Genomic DNA, 13,523 nt, shown 5'->3' on the forward strand with positions numbered 1-13,523 from the left:
AAAAAAAAAAAAAAAAAAAAAAAAAAAAAAAAAAAAAAAAAAAATTTTACAAATTGGAAATTTCTTTGTTTTTTTTTTTTTTTTCTTTTTGTCTTTTTTCGTGTCCGGCAACGGATTGCAACCCTCAGTGTCGTGCCCGTACCGGACTAGGACCGGCAACGGGATCGCAACCCTCGGTGTTGCTCCTGCACCTTGCTCAGCCAGTGAGCGGGAACCGGTCTGTATGTGGGATCCGAACCCTCGGCGGGAGCGCCACTGCACTCCCAAGTGGCGCACTGTAGCAGTGCGCCACCGGGCCGGCCCTTAGTTCTTGAGGTACTGCTATTCCCATTTTCCATGTGATAAAACCGAAGCAGAGAAGTAGGTTACTTGCCCTGGGTGTGTGGCCAGGCAGGGTGAGGTGAGGCCAGAACTTGCACCCAGGTTCTAGGGCTTCTCCAGTAAACTAAAGGACATCTACAGCCCTAGCAGAGATGCTTCTGCTACCCGTTTCAGGGAAGGAAAAGAGTTGCTTTGCAGCTTAGAGAAGGTGTAGCAGGGCTTTGGCATTAACAGCAACTTGGGCTTCTCAGAAGAGCTTTCGTTATGTTTCTGAGGGAGGGGTTAGTTTTCCTCTAGCCTCAAAGGAATGAATACAAAGACTCCTGGCCTCGAGCCTGAGGGCAGTGGCATCTCTTCACCTACGGAATCCTGCTGGTCCCTTGTCTGGGCTGCACGAAGGAGCAGCTGGGGAGCAGACTGGGTAACCTTTGACCCTTACCTTCTCATCTTTGGCCCAGGAGAAGAATGGCTGGTCACCTCTGTGGGGGCATATCTCCCAGCAGTGTTTGAGGAGGTTCTGGATTTGGTGGATGCCGTGATCCTTACAGAAAAGGTTTGTGCTCTGGCGGTGAGGGTTAAGGGACCATGGGCTAGGGAATGCTCAGAGTGGCAGAGAATGGTGGCAGGTAACGTGAGAGTCAAAAGAGAGATATTTCTAGGGTCACTAATAAAAAATTCAGAGGTCAGATCACCTGAGGACTATTCTGGGTCATGTGAAAGGGTCAGACAGTCCTCCTGAGTTGGTAGATGTTTTCAGTCAGAACTGGTAGCATTTAGTAGCCAGTGGGATTCCCAGATCCCCCTGAAGAAAGTGGAGACAGGCTTACTCGAGCACCCCAACATCTCATTCTTCAGACAGCCCTGCACCTCCGAGCTCGGCAGAACTTCCGAGACACGAGGGGAGTGGCCCGCCGCACGGGGGAGGAATGGCTGGTAACCGTGCGGGACACGGAGGCCCATGTGCCAGATGTCCATGAGGAGGTGCGGGGGGTCGTGCCCATTACCACCCTGGGCCCCCGCAACTACTGCGTGATCCTCGACCCAGTCGGACCAGATGGCAGGAACCAGCTGGGGCAAAAGCTCGTGGTCAAGGTGAGCTCCTCCTCCTGCCGAGAGGCCCACCCTGAGTGTGCGGGGCCCTGCATGCCAGGTACCATTCTAGAAACATCCCCTGTACCTTTGCACACTGAGTTCTGTGTGCCTGAGCACTGTCCCATTTGATCCCCAGGAAGCCTCCTATTACCCCTCAGGCCTCAAGTTACATGCCAGTTCCTCCCTGCCCCCCATACCCAGAGACCCCAAAACTCTCTCTCATATCTTACATCCATGTCCTGGAACCTTCATCATCCTGCATAAAACAAATGTCTTGGTTTACCCTCCCTGCCACCTCATCCCCTCTCTGAACTGTATCCCTGGGAATACCAGGGATTAGCAAACCTTTTCTGGAAGGTCTGGATAGTAGGCATTTTAGGCTTTTGGCGCCATATGGTTTATGTTGAAACTATCCAACTCTGCTGTTGTATCATGACAGCAGCATAGATGACCTGTAAACAAACGAGTCTGCTGTGTTCCTGTAATATTGTATTTGCACAAACAACAGAAAGAATAGAAACAATCCATATGTCTATCAGTTGATGAATGGATTGAAACATCGTGGTATGTCCATGCAATGGAATATCACCCAGCTATAAAAAGAAAGGGAGTGCTTTTATGTGCTACAACACAAATAAACTTGAAACATGGTGCTAAGTGAGAGAAGCCAGAGATAAAAGACCAAATATTGTATGATTCCATTTATATGAAATGTCCAGAATAGGAAAGTCCATAGAGAAAACAGATTAGTGGGGAGGGGCACAACTGCCATTAGGTACAGGGTTTCTTTTCAGGATGATGAAAATATTCTAGACTTTCATAGTAGTGATGGTTGGCCAACTTTGAATATACTGTACTAAAACAACTGAATTGTATACTCTAAATGGGTAAATTTTATATGTAGATTATATCTCAATTTTAAAAATGTAAGAAAGAAATACGTAATATATACATATATATATATATTTAAAGGGCTGGCCAGTTAGCTCATTTGGGAGTGTGGCGCTGATAACACCAAGGTCAAGGGTTTGGATCCCGATATCAGCCAGCCGCCCAAAACAAAACAAAAAAATATTTTAAAAGGTGGTTGGCCAGATTTGGCCCCCCAAAACAGAGTTTGCCAATCCCCGAATTACACCATCCCAAGAAAACAAATCACAGGAGAAATGGAGAGGAGGAGTAGGTTAATTCTTACCTGTTTAGCTTGTGAGGATCCAGGTCCTGCCAATTTACAGGCTCTTTCAAGGACAAGTTTGACCAGGTGGGATTCTGCAGGCATTTGTAGAGCCTCACTCCCACTTCACAGTATTGTGATGTGGGGGTGGGGTGTACTCTCCGCCTGCCATCCTCGACAGACCCGGGACAACATGGGGCTGGGGAGGTGCTATCGGAGGCACCTGCGACCTAACCTCACATCTCCCACTAGGGAGAGAAGTCTTTCTTCCTCCAGCCAGGGGAGAGGCTGGAACGAGGCATCCAGAATGTATATGTGCTATCGGAGCAGCAGGGACTGCTGCTGAGGGCCCTGCAGCCCCTGGAGGAGGGGGAGGACAAGGAGAAGGTCTCATGCCAGGCTGGGGACCGCTGGCTCATCCGCGGGCCCCTGGAGTATGTGCCGTCTGCCAAGGTGGAGGTGGTGGAAGAGCGACAGGCCATCCCTCTGGACGAGAACGAGGGCATCTATGTGCAGGACGTCAAGACCGGCAGGGTAACAGCTGAGGGATGGGCGGCTGTTGATGCTGTGTGGCCATGTGGTGGCTTCCTCTGGGCAAGCGGGGTGACGCTGATGGGGAGAGGTACACGGTTGGGGGTGGGGGGACTTCAACAGCCTCAATAGCTGCATCTAGTGGACTGGCCAGTAGGTGTGAGGGTATTCTAAGGAATATTGACCATCCCTTTGTCTTAAATATCTAATTTCAAATTTTAGAAACTCCAACTGGGAGTATGAGCTGGGTTTTAGGATGGGGACTCTGCCCCCACTGCAAATCTGGCCCCCAGCATAAAGGTCTGACTAGGACGTGGCCTAGGAGCAATAAGAAACTCCTCCCCCATGCCTGTATCCTGGTGGAATCTTTCCTTTTTGCTACTTCACCTAAAACCTTGACCTTGGTTTGACCTCTTCAACCTCTTTCTCCTAGAATCCAACCTAGAAGTACAGCTCAGCCTCCTAGGGGATGTTAGCGTATGCTCTTTCCATCCTAGGGTGGCATCTGTCCCTGCAATCCCCTCCAAGCTGCCCCGTGAAAGAAGATTCTAGAAATAATATCAAGCACTTACTATATGCCAAGTGCAATTTTTGAACTAGACATGTGAAATGTCATTCATTCCTCAACCATATGGAGTAGCACTGTTGTGTCCATTTTACAGATGGGGGAACCAAAGCAGGGGGTGAAATAGCTGGCCCAAGGTGACAGCAGAGGCCAAACCCAAGACTGAGCCAGCCTTGCCCCAGAGGCCATGTTTAGCCACAATGCTGTACCACCCCCTGGACCGGTTCTGCTCCAGGGCCACTGGGGGTGTCTTTCTCCCTCTCGCTCTCATTCGTGATGTCCTTCCCTGTCCTCTTCTGTCAAGGTGCGCTCTGTGATTGGGAGCACCTACATGCTGACCCAGGACGAGGTCCTGTGGGAGAAGGAGCTGCCCCCAGGGGTGGAGGAGCTACTGAATAAGGCGCAGGACCCTCTGGCCGACCGGGGTGAGAACAGCACACGCAAGAGCCTGCAGCCCTCAGCTCCCCGGAACAAGACCCGCGTGGTCAGCTACCGTGTCCCCCACAACGCCGCTGTGCAGGTGTACGACTACAGAGAGAAGAGAGCTCGGTGAGGAGCTGGCCTGGTGGGGTGTGGGCGGAGAGGCCCCCACGGGTCTGACCCCGGCTCTTTCTGCAGCGTGGTCTTTGGACCCGAGCTGGTGTCTCTGGGTCCCGAGGAGCAGTTCACAGTGTTATCCCTCTCGGCCGGGCGGCCCAAGCGTCCCCATGCCCGCCGTGCACTCTGCCTGCTGCTCGGACCAGACTTCTTCACAGACGTCATCACCATCGAGACAGCAGACCATGCCAGGCTGCAGCTGCAGCTCGCCTACAACTGGTGAGGGTGGCAGCGGGCCCAGGAAAGGAAGAGAGGGGCCTCCTGGAGAGCCGGGCTCCCAGCGAGGGCAGAACGCCCGACTCCATGCCCTGCTTGGGAGGGCACCCAGGAGTTCAAGCAAATCCAGGAGAGCCGGTAGCAGGACACTGCCCCAGCTAAACTCCCAGCATGTGTGTGGCCACATGCTTAAGAGCAAGGTTTTGAAAAGAGCAGTGAGACACACCAGCCGTGCTGCTCACTAACTGTGGACCTGGCACTTTCCTCAGTTTCCCTATCTGTAAAATGAGGATGACGACATCTTCGCCTTTCAAGGCTGTTGAAGGGATGCAGTGAGGATTAGAACAGTGGCCCGTATGAGGTGAGAGCTTGGCAGCAGCTACTAGAGTGAGGTGAGATCAGTCACTTGCAGCAATACCGCTTGCCAGCCCCCAAGCATGTGTTCCTCACCACCTGGCTGAGCGTGGCTGGCAGCAGAACAAAGGCAGGTGGGCTGCTGACCCTCTGGGGTACCACAGCATCATAATTAGTGCACAGACCCAAGCCAGACTGCCTGGGCTCAGGTTTCTGGCTTGCCACATACTGTGTAACCCTGGGCCAAGTACATACCTCTCTGGACCTCTGTTTCCTCATCTGTAGAATGGGGGTGATGCTCATCCCCAGCTCATAGGGTGGCCAACTCAGGGTAAATGGGAACGTGTCTTAAGCTTTTTAGGCCCTTACCAGGCACAGATTAGCATTCTCCATTGTAAGAGACCCTGTCCAGCCACAGATGGTGGATGTTGAAGTCCTCGAAGATAGTTGCTGTTTCCTGGGGGAAAACAGCTTCCTCACTCTGAGCCTCTTTGCTCACAGGCACTTTGAGGTGAGTGACCGGAGGGACCCCCAAGAGGCGGCCAAGCTCTTCTCAGTGCCTGACTTCGTGGGTGATGCCTGCAAGGCCATCGCATCCCGGGTGCGGGGGGCCGTGGCATCCGTCACCTTTGATGACTTCCATAAGAATTCAGCCCGCATCATCCGCACAGCCGTCTTTGGCTTTGAGACCTCAGAAGCCAAGAGCACTGATGGCACCGGCCTGCTCAAGCCCCGGGACCAGGCCATCTTCCCCCAAAATGGGCTGGTGGTCAGCAGCGTGGATGTGCAGTCAGTCGAGCCTGTGGACCAGAGGACCCGGGATGCCCTGCAGCGCAGCGTCCAGCTGGCCATCGAGATCACCACCAACTCCCAGGAGGCAGCAGCCAAGTGAGTGAGGCTTCGGGCCCAGCTGCGCTCAATGCAAACCACACCTCTCCAGCATCCCCATCTCAGCCACTGCCAGGACCTGGATAACATGGCTTCCCCTAGTGGTCTGCCTGCTGCCATCCCTGCCTCCAAGGATCTAGTCTCTGCCCTACAGAGAATGACCCACTTCCAGTGTGAAGTAGATGCCAGCCCTGCTCCTGGGCCTCCCCTACTGCTCATGATAAAACCTGGACTCTTGTCTGTGGCCTGCCAGGCACCGCAGGGTCCAGCGGCCTCCCCCGCCCCGCCTTCCAGGCTTCTCCCCTGGCTGACATGCTCCAGCCCTGCCAGTGCCCTCTGCATCTCAAGCACACAGCTGGTTCCCACTTTAAGGCCTTTGCACAGGCTGTTCCTGCTGCCCAGAAAGCTCTTCCCTAGAGTGCCTCTCAAGGCAGGCTCCTCCTGGCCTCAGCCCTGAGGTCACCTCCTTGGAGAGCCCTTTCCTTTCTCTCTCAACTGAATAGTGCCCAGTCACCCATTTTAGTACCTTCAAGGGACATGTCGCTGTTTGCAGTCATTCTTGCTTGCTTGTTTTTTTCCCACTGGAAGGCAAGTTGGCGAAAGCAGAGGCCTCGATCCCGCCCACGTTCCCCCGGCCTAGAACCACACCGACCTGCAGCTACACTGCTCTGAGCTGAGTTGCATGACGAGATCCTTCCAGGGGCCAGGGCTGTCCAGGGGAAATGATGGACTGGCGGTCCCTGCCCTTGGTGCTCCTGTTTCAGCTCTGGCCCCATGCCAGCATCTTACCTGTCCTCCCTCATGCAGGCACGAGGCTCAGAGGCTCGAGCAGGAAGCCCGTGGCCGGCTCGAGAGGCAGAAGATCTTGGACCAATCGGAGGCTGAGAAGGCTCGTAGGGAGCTCTTGGAGCTGGAGGCTCTGAGGTGGGTCGCCAACAAGAGGAGGAAAACGCTGGCGAGGGCTTGGGGGCTGGGAAAAGCTGCTGACGGGAGCAGCGGGGGGTGTGCGTGTGAGTGCTGCTCTGCTATGAGTCAAGGCCCAGGCCACGGGAGGGCAGGGCTTCTCCCTGGGTGTCACCTGCCTCTGCTGCCGTCTCCTCCAGCATGGTTGTGGAGAGCACCGGGACTGCCAAGGCAGAGGCCGAGTCCCGTGCAGAGGCGGCGCGGATTGAGGGAGAAGGCTCCGTGCTACAGGCCAAGCTGAAAGCACAGGCCTTGGCCATCGAAACGGTGAGTGAGGGATGCCTGTGGACGGGTGCAGAGTTGGGGCCTGGACTACAGTCCCTGAAGCAGAGTCGGATAGCAAGCACCCTGCAGTTTACATAGTCCTTTGCCCTATAGCAATTCATTTAATACATTCCTCGAAGGTAAGGATTACTACACCCATTTTACAGATGGGAGCTCAAACACTGGCCACCCCTGTGCCAGGTAGTGCATGTGCTCTACATGCATGGTCTTGTTTAACACTGGAAATCCCATTAAGTTAGGTGTCAGCTCCATTTTACAGGTGAGGGACCAAGGCTCAGATTAAGGAGCTCCCATGGGTCATTAGCTAAACGGTGGCATGCTGGGAATCACACCCAACTGACCATAAGTTTACAGCTCCGTCTCTTCTACCTCAGTTCCCTTAGGCTTGCTGATCAGGGTGACTTGCTGGGCAGATCCCAGGGGCCACATGATCTAAAGAATGCTGGGATTTTCCCGTTCCAGGAGGCTGAGCTCCAGCGGGTACAGAAAGTACGAGAGCTGGAGCTGGTCTATGCCCGGGCCCAGCTGGAGCTGGAGGTGAGCAAGGCCCAGCAGCTGGCTGAGGTGGAGGTGAAGAAGTTCACACAGATGACAGAGGCTCTGGGCCCCAGCACCATCAGGGACCTTGCTGTGGCTGGGCCAGAGATGCAGGTGAGAGCAGGGGCGGTAGAAGGGATGTGTGTGTGTCTTGGGACCAGCCTTGAAGCCAGGAAGGCAGAGGGGTGAGGGAAGGGAAAGTGGACCGTCCTTGTGCCATGTGCCATGCTCACTGTGTTATCTGAGCATGGCGTCACACTGTCACCATCAGACCCTGCACTAGACTCGGCAGTGAGCTGGAGCTCCCGGGGAGACAGTACACAGATAGGACATTGTCTATGACAGGTGCTTTGAAGGAAGTCAAACAGGGTGATCAGATGAAGGGGTGGATGACACTTCAAATCAGTTAGGGTCACTCTGAACCTGGACTCCCTAGAGAGGTAGCTGAGATGACAGAAGTGACCAGATCCGACCTTGTCTTCTTGCCGCCTCTTCTTTCCTCTCCAGGTAAAACTGCTGCAGTCCCTGGGCCTGAAATCAACCCTCATCACCGACGGCTCCACTCCCATCAACCTCTTCCACACAGCCATGGGGCTGCTGGGGCTAGGGTCTGAGGCTCAGCCTGCAGCCAGGAAGGCAGCTGGCATGCCCGCTCCCCAGGGGGGCTTGCCTCTCCAGTCCCTTCCTGTCCCTCAGTCTCCTGGAAGCAACCAGATTGTGCCTTAGCTCTCTACTGCACTGGCCACTGGCAAATAAAACTGACGTTTCTGGGCATTTAAATCCTTTTCTGTAGTCTCAGTCTGGGTCACAGGGAGCTTAATGGTGGGGCGGGAGGGGGGAAGTACTCCTGAATCCTGAATAGTTACTAGAGACTACTCTCATCTGTAAAGTGGAGAGGAAACTGAGGCAGCGAGAAGACTAAGCCAAGGTCACTCTGATAGCAATGTTACCCAAAGCCTTACCCACAAAGCCAGCTGTCCTTTCGGACCTAGCATTCCTAGGTCCTAGGTGGGGAGATGATGCTCTGCCTGGCCAGCCCCTCTGGGATGGCTCCCGCACTCACAGAATCTCCCTGCCAATTCCTCCCGGAACCCAGCTTGGCCGGGAGTTCCCTGCAGCTGCGGGAGAGCCACTCGGCTGCGTATTCGGGAGGCTTCCTCTGGCGCCATCTGCTGGTCGCACCAGCAGCACCACCACAGGCCTGCACCCTGCGCCTGCGCACTCGTCCCTTCTCAGATGGGGATGTCAGATTGGGCGGGAACACCCTGCCCAGGGGCAGTAGGAACTGGAGCGGCCCCCTGGGCTCCTAGTCTGAACTCTTCGGGAGCATTGAGAGATGACTGCCCCCTTCCCACCCTCCCCCACAACTAGTAAGGGACCTTCATTTGGGAGAAAGATCCAGGTGCAATCAGCCTTGGCGTACCAGTGGAGGCTGCAAGGTGCACCAGCCCTTGGGCACAGGTAGGGCTATAGGTGCCAGGCCTTGCCTGGTCTCTGAGGAAGTAAAAAGATCCCAGGGGTGGAGAGAAAAGCCTGGGCTTCCTCACTGGCTACAGAAGAAAACTCAACCTCTCTCATCTTTTTCCGTCTGTGAAATGGGCAATTCCCCTACTGGGCAGGGTTGGTGCAAAGTGCAAATGTAATGACTCTTTTTTAGGGTCTTATTCCTTTTCCCTCAGTGGGGCCTGACCCCATCAGTCTTGTTTCTTTCCAAGTTGAGTTGCATTTGTGTGGCCAGTGGCTCCACTTGAGTAGGAGCTTGCTGAGGCCAGGGACTGTGTATTCAGCCCACAGCATTTGGTGGTGCTGGCTCAGTGTTTATGGAATAGGCAAGTGTATCAGCCCCTAACCACCACCACCCCCATCTTCCCTCAAGAGCTAATTAATTTAAAGCTGTTCATCTGGTACCTGGCTGGGGACGAGTGACCAAAGCAGGCAAGCGTGTCCATGGTGAGTTTGTTCCTCCGTCTTGGCCACCAACTCACATGGCCACCCTTGACTTTGCTTGCCATTACTAATAACCACATCACCTCTGAGACCTCATCTCCTGCTGCCCCCACCCTTGCCTTCCACCAACCATTCCTCCAGCTTAAGGCTTCAGCATCCTTGACCCCAGCCACTTTCTCAACTTCAACAAACCTTTTCATTTCAGCCTTGCCCAGCTTAGATTCTGTCATCTGTCCATGTAATTTACTCCCTGGAAGCCTCTCCTAACTCCCTCACCTTCCCCTCCCCTGTGATGCTTAGTGGAAAAAGCCCCACCGCTTCTTAAACCACCTCACTCCCTCTGTGCTGCCCCTGACCAGCTGCTCGGTGCTGGGGGAGGACGTCCCATGGAGCCGACTGATCTCATTTCAAGCTCCTGGCAACACATTGGAGGGGAGGCCTAGCTCCTCTGACTGCACTCCTCTCCCTGCAGGATCCCCTTCAAAACAATCTCCTCATTCCCCAACCTCCTCCACCCCTGCCCACTTTCTTAAATTGGGCAGGAAGTCCCTCCCCTTCCCAGCGCAAATCTAATCCACATCTGGACTCTACCCTCCCTCCTGTTCCAAGAACTCCTTCCCTTGGGCTCTAGATCGCAGCCCTCCCAAGTTCTCGAGAGCTACACTGCCACCTTGGCCACCTTCCTCTCCTGCCCTGCTGTCACCTGTGTATAACTCTCTCCCATATAAAACCAAGAAAACTCTCCCTCAACCCCACATATTCCCCTCCAACTCCCATCTCTCCTCTCTTTTTCCTTCACAGCCGGCTTGTTCCAGAGTTCTCCGTGGTCTCGGTTTCCACTCCTTACTTCTCACTATCTCTTCAACCCACTCCAGTTAGCTTCCGCCTCCGCTCCTTATTTTATGGAAACTGCTGTAATTGGCATCATCAGTGATGTCCTGTTGTTAAACCTAGTAGTTCAGCCTCCCCCATCATCAGGCACAGCTGGCTGCCCTCCTTCCTCACAGGGCCCTGTGATATCACCTCTTCTGGTTTTCTTTCTACCTCACCGGCTGCTCCTCGGTCGGCTCCATCTTCTCTGCTCAGCCTCTAAGTCGTGGGTTTCCCTAGGCCCTTTTCTCTCACCAACTTTCTGGGCCAGTCTCATGACTTTAGATCATTTCTATACTGTTGACTTCAAAAGCCATTTCTCCAGCCCTGATCTCACTCCTGAGATCTGGACTCCTTTCCAATTGATCACCTGATGTCTCCACATGGATGTCCAATGGCCATCAGGCTTTGCCACGTGACCTGCTCTGGCCAATGAAATGCCAGGGAAAGTAACATCATCACTGTACTCTCTTCCCTTGTCTATATAAGAGGGTGAGCAGCAATGTTTCACAGAGGCTGCTCCATGAGAGAGAAAATGGTATGAAGTAGAGCCACAGTTGACATGCAACAGACACATAGACATGTAGCAGGATCGAGAAATACATGTTTGCTATATTAAGCAACTGAGATTTGGGGGGGTTTGTTATCATAACATAACCTAGCCTACCCTGACTCCTGTATGGACCTCAGGGCGCCTTAGGACCCAATAGGCAATGGGGGAAATTGTACGCATGAAGACGGACCTGGCACAGACCCTGTGGTGGGGAAGACAGGCATACCTCAGTGATAGGAAAACAGGCCTTGCTGGAAATACAGTGGAGCTCCAGCTCACTCTGGAGCCAGATTCTAAGTCAATTACCAAATTTACCCTTGAATGTCCCTTAAATTGTCCATAAGATATAGAAGAGTGTTATCTCTGATGTAGTTCAACACAGCCTCTTTTCCTCCAGCACTGGCTTTTCTTTGGATGAATACCAGATAAAGTCATTGATTTGCTTAAGACCTCTTTTATAAGAAAAACCTGTACCTTTTTTTTTTTTTTTAAAGATGACCGGTAAGGGGATCTCAACCCTTGGCTTGGTGTTGTCAACACCACGCTCAGCCAGTGAGCCAACCAGCCATCCCTACATAGGATCCGAACCCGGGGCCTTGGTGTTATCAGCACCGCACTCTCCCGAGTGAGTCACGGGCCGGCCCTAAAAACCTTATCTTTCAACAGCAAGCTCACATTGAACATAGTAAGATGCAGTTTACCCAATCAACTTCCTCTTCCTCTTAGGCGCCCAAGTAATCTGTATTTCCCGACCTCCTTCACACTTAGGTGTGGCCACGTGACTGAGCAATGAAATGCGAGGGGAAGTACTATGTGCTAATTCCCTGCCTGCCCATAAAAGCTTGCCCCATGCAATCTACCGTGCACATGTCCATGCAAACAATCAGGGCCATACTGGGATCCATGTCCAAACATGGTGGAGCTAAAATACTGGGGGCAGTTGCCTGGGTCCCTGCACCACCACTTGCAGGAGAGCTGCCTCCCAGTCAGTGCACCTGAGTAGGATTTCATACGAGTTAGATTGATTAGAGCACGGTGTTACAGCACGAAGGTGAAGGGTTCAGATCCTCATACTGGCCAGCCACCAAAAAAAAAAATAATACGAGTTAGCAATAAACTTCTTTCATGTTTAAGCCTCCATACATCGTGCAGTTTGTTACAGTAACATTGGGCAGGAAGGATTACCTTTAACTAATCACAGTGTGAGCACCAGGGAGACTCACCTGAGGAACAGCAGGCTCACAGGGCCCATCCCATGCTTCCTCCGGGCACAGCTGAACGGAATGAACAAATGGTATTTCTTGCATGGTGGTTATTCATTCCTTCTGAATCCCAGTTATCGCTGCACATGTTAAGTGACTCCACTATATTCCCCAGATCAAATATAGTGACTTCGGGACCCAATTCAGCCCAGAGTTTCCCAACTTCCACCTCCAGGTCAAGGGCCAACTGGTCCTAGGCTGGAAACACAGACGCTGTGCTCTGCAGGTTCCTCCTGAGCTCAGTCCTGCCCCTGGACATGGTAGCCAAGATCCCAGAGCAACTTTTGCTCTTATCCCGGAGGGAGGGGCTGGAGCTTCACACTTTCCCCCAGCCCTCCCTCTTTCCAAAGGTCATAGACAACTGGGTTTACATAAGTTAAAGACTTGCCTCACTGTAAATGGTGAGAACCGAAGAGCCCAGGAGCCAGCCAGGGCTGTGGGAGCCAGGAGGCAGCAGCTCCCTGCTCTGGGATTAAGCAAGTGTGCAGAGGGCCCATCTGTCCGGAGGGGAGCACTAACTCCTGCAGCAGGAGCTGGGAGAGCAGCGAATCCAGTCTCCCACTGTGACTGGTAGCAGGCCAGGCACAGGGCTACCCAAACCCACAGAAACGCAATTCAGTTTTGCATACCAGTATTTTCCTAAGCACACATCTGTCCCTGCCACTGCCCTGCCTAAAGCCCTTCGATGTTCATCCTACAAGCGTCTCCAAAAAAGAATTGCAAGATGGTTTACTGCAGCATCATTCACAGGGGCAGGACCTGGTAAATTCAATAACGAAAGGCATTCTATGCAACTGTGAAGGCGGCCTCTGATGTGCAACCGTTGCATAGGGTACATGTTAGGAGCACAGGCTCTGGAGCCAGACTGGCTCCTTTTAGCACCTCAATTTCCTCTCTGGAAAATGAGCACAATAACAGGTTCATTGGCTTGTACAGTACACAGTGCAGTATGGTTGTGAGATAATACATGTAAAAAGCACTTAGAGCAGCTATAGCTTGTGTTAGAAGTAGAACAGCACATATATAAAATTAATTTTAAAATATGGAAATATAAAGGCCAAATGTCCCACTGGGCTCCTGCGGCTGACCCAGTTGGCTTCTTCGGCCTCATCTCTCACCAGCTCTCCATTCCCCCAACCCCAAGTGCTTGGCATTCAAGCCCCATCCATGGAGATGTTTCAATGCCTGCATCGCCCAGGATACTCCCTGGGCTCCCTGCCTTTGCATGCTGCTCCTCTCCTCTGCACTACCCTTCCCTCCACAATCCTGTCAGCTTAAGATACACACCCCCTTCACCAGAACCTAAGCAAGGAGCATCTTCTACTTCACTGCATTATCACTGCCCCCACCCCCACCCCCGCCCGCCCG

At 53.1% G+C, this 13,523-nt stretch overlaps 1 protein-coding gene across 1 annotated transcript in view; it reads left to right on the top strand.

Annotated features, from left to right (window-relative positions):
• Positions 1-8,303, top strand: part of MVP (major vault protein) — a gene marked incomplete at its 5' end in the record, with an annotated part of 9,540 nt that extends 1,237 nt beyond the window's left edge. The window contains 10 exons of the mRNA XM_008584596.1: positions 780-874; positions 1,177-1,413; positions 2,840-3,121; positions 3,988-4,232; positions 4,302-4,499; positions 5,352-5,738; positions 6,546-6,662; positions 6,842-6,968; positions 7,449-7,637; positions 8,031-8,303. Of these exons, the coding sequence (XP_008582818.1) occupies positions 780-874; positions 1,177-1,413; positions 2,840-3,121; positions 3,988-4,232; positions 4,302-4,499; positions 5,352-5,738; positions 6,546-6,662; positions 6,842-6,968; positions 7,449-7,637; positions 8,031-8,249 (2,096 nt within the window). The remainder of the gene's footprint in view (positions 1-779; positions 875-1,176; positions 1,414-2,839; positions 3,122-3,987; positions 4,233-4,301; positions 4,500-5,351; positions 5,739-6,545; positions 6,663-6,841; positions 6,969-7,448; positions 7,638-8,030) is intronic.
• Between the last annotated feature and the right edge of the window lie 5,220 nt (positions 8,304-13,523).

This window comes from Galeopterus variegatus, unplaced genomic scaffold (genome assembly GCF_000696425.1).
Source record: "Galeopterus variegatus unplaced genomic scaffold, G_variegatus-3.0.2 Scaffold3304, whole genome shotgun sequence".
NCBI lineage: Eukaryota > Metazoa > Chordata > Mammalia > Dermoptera > Cynocephalidae > Galeopterus > Galeopterus variegatus.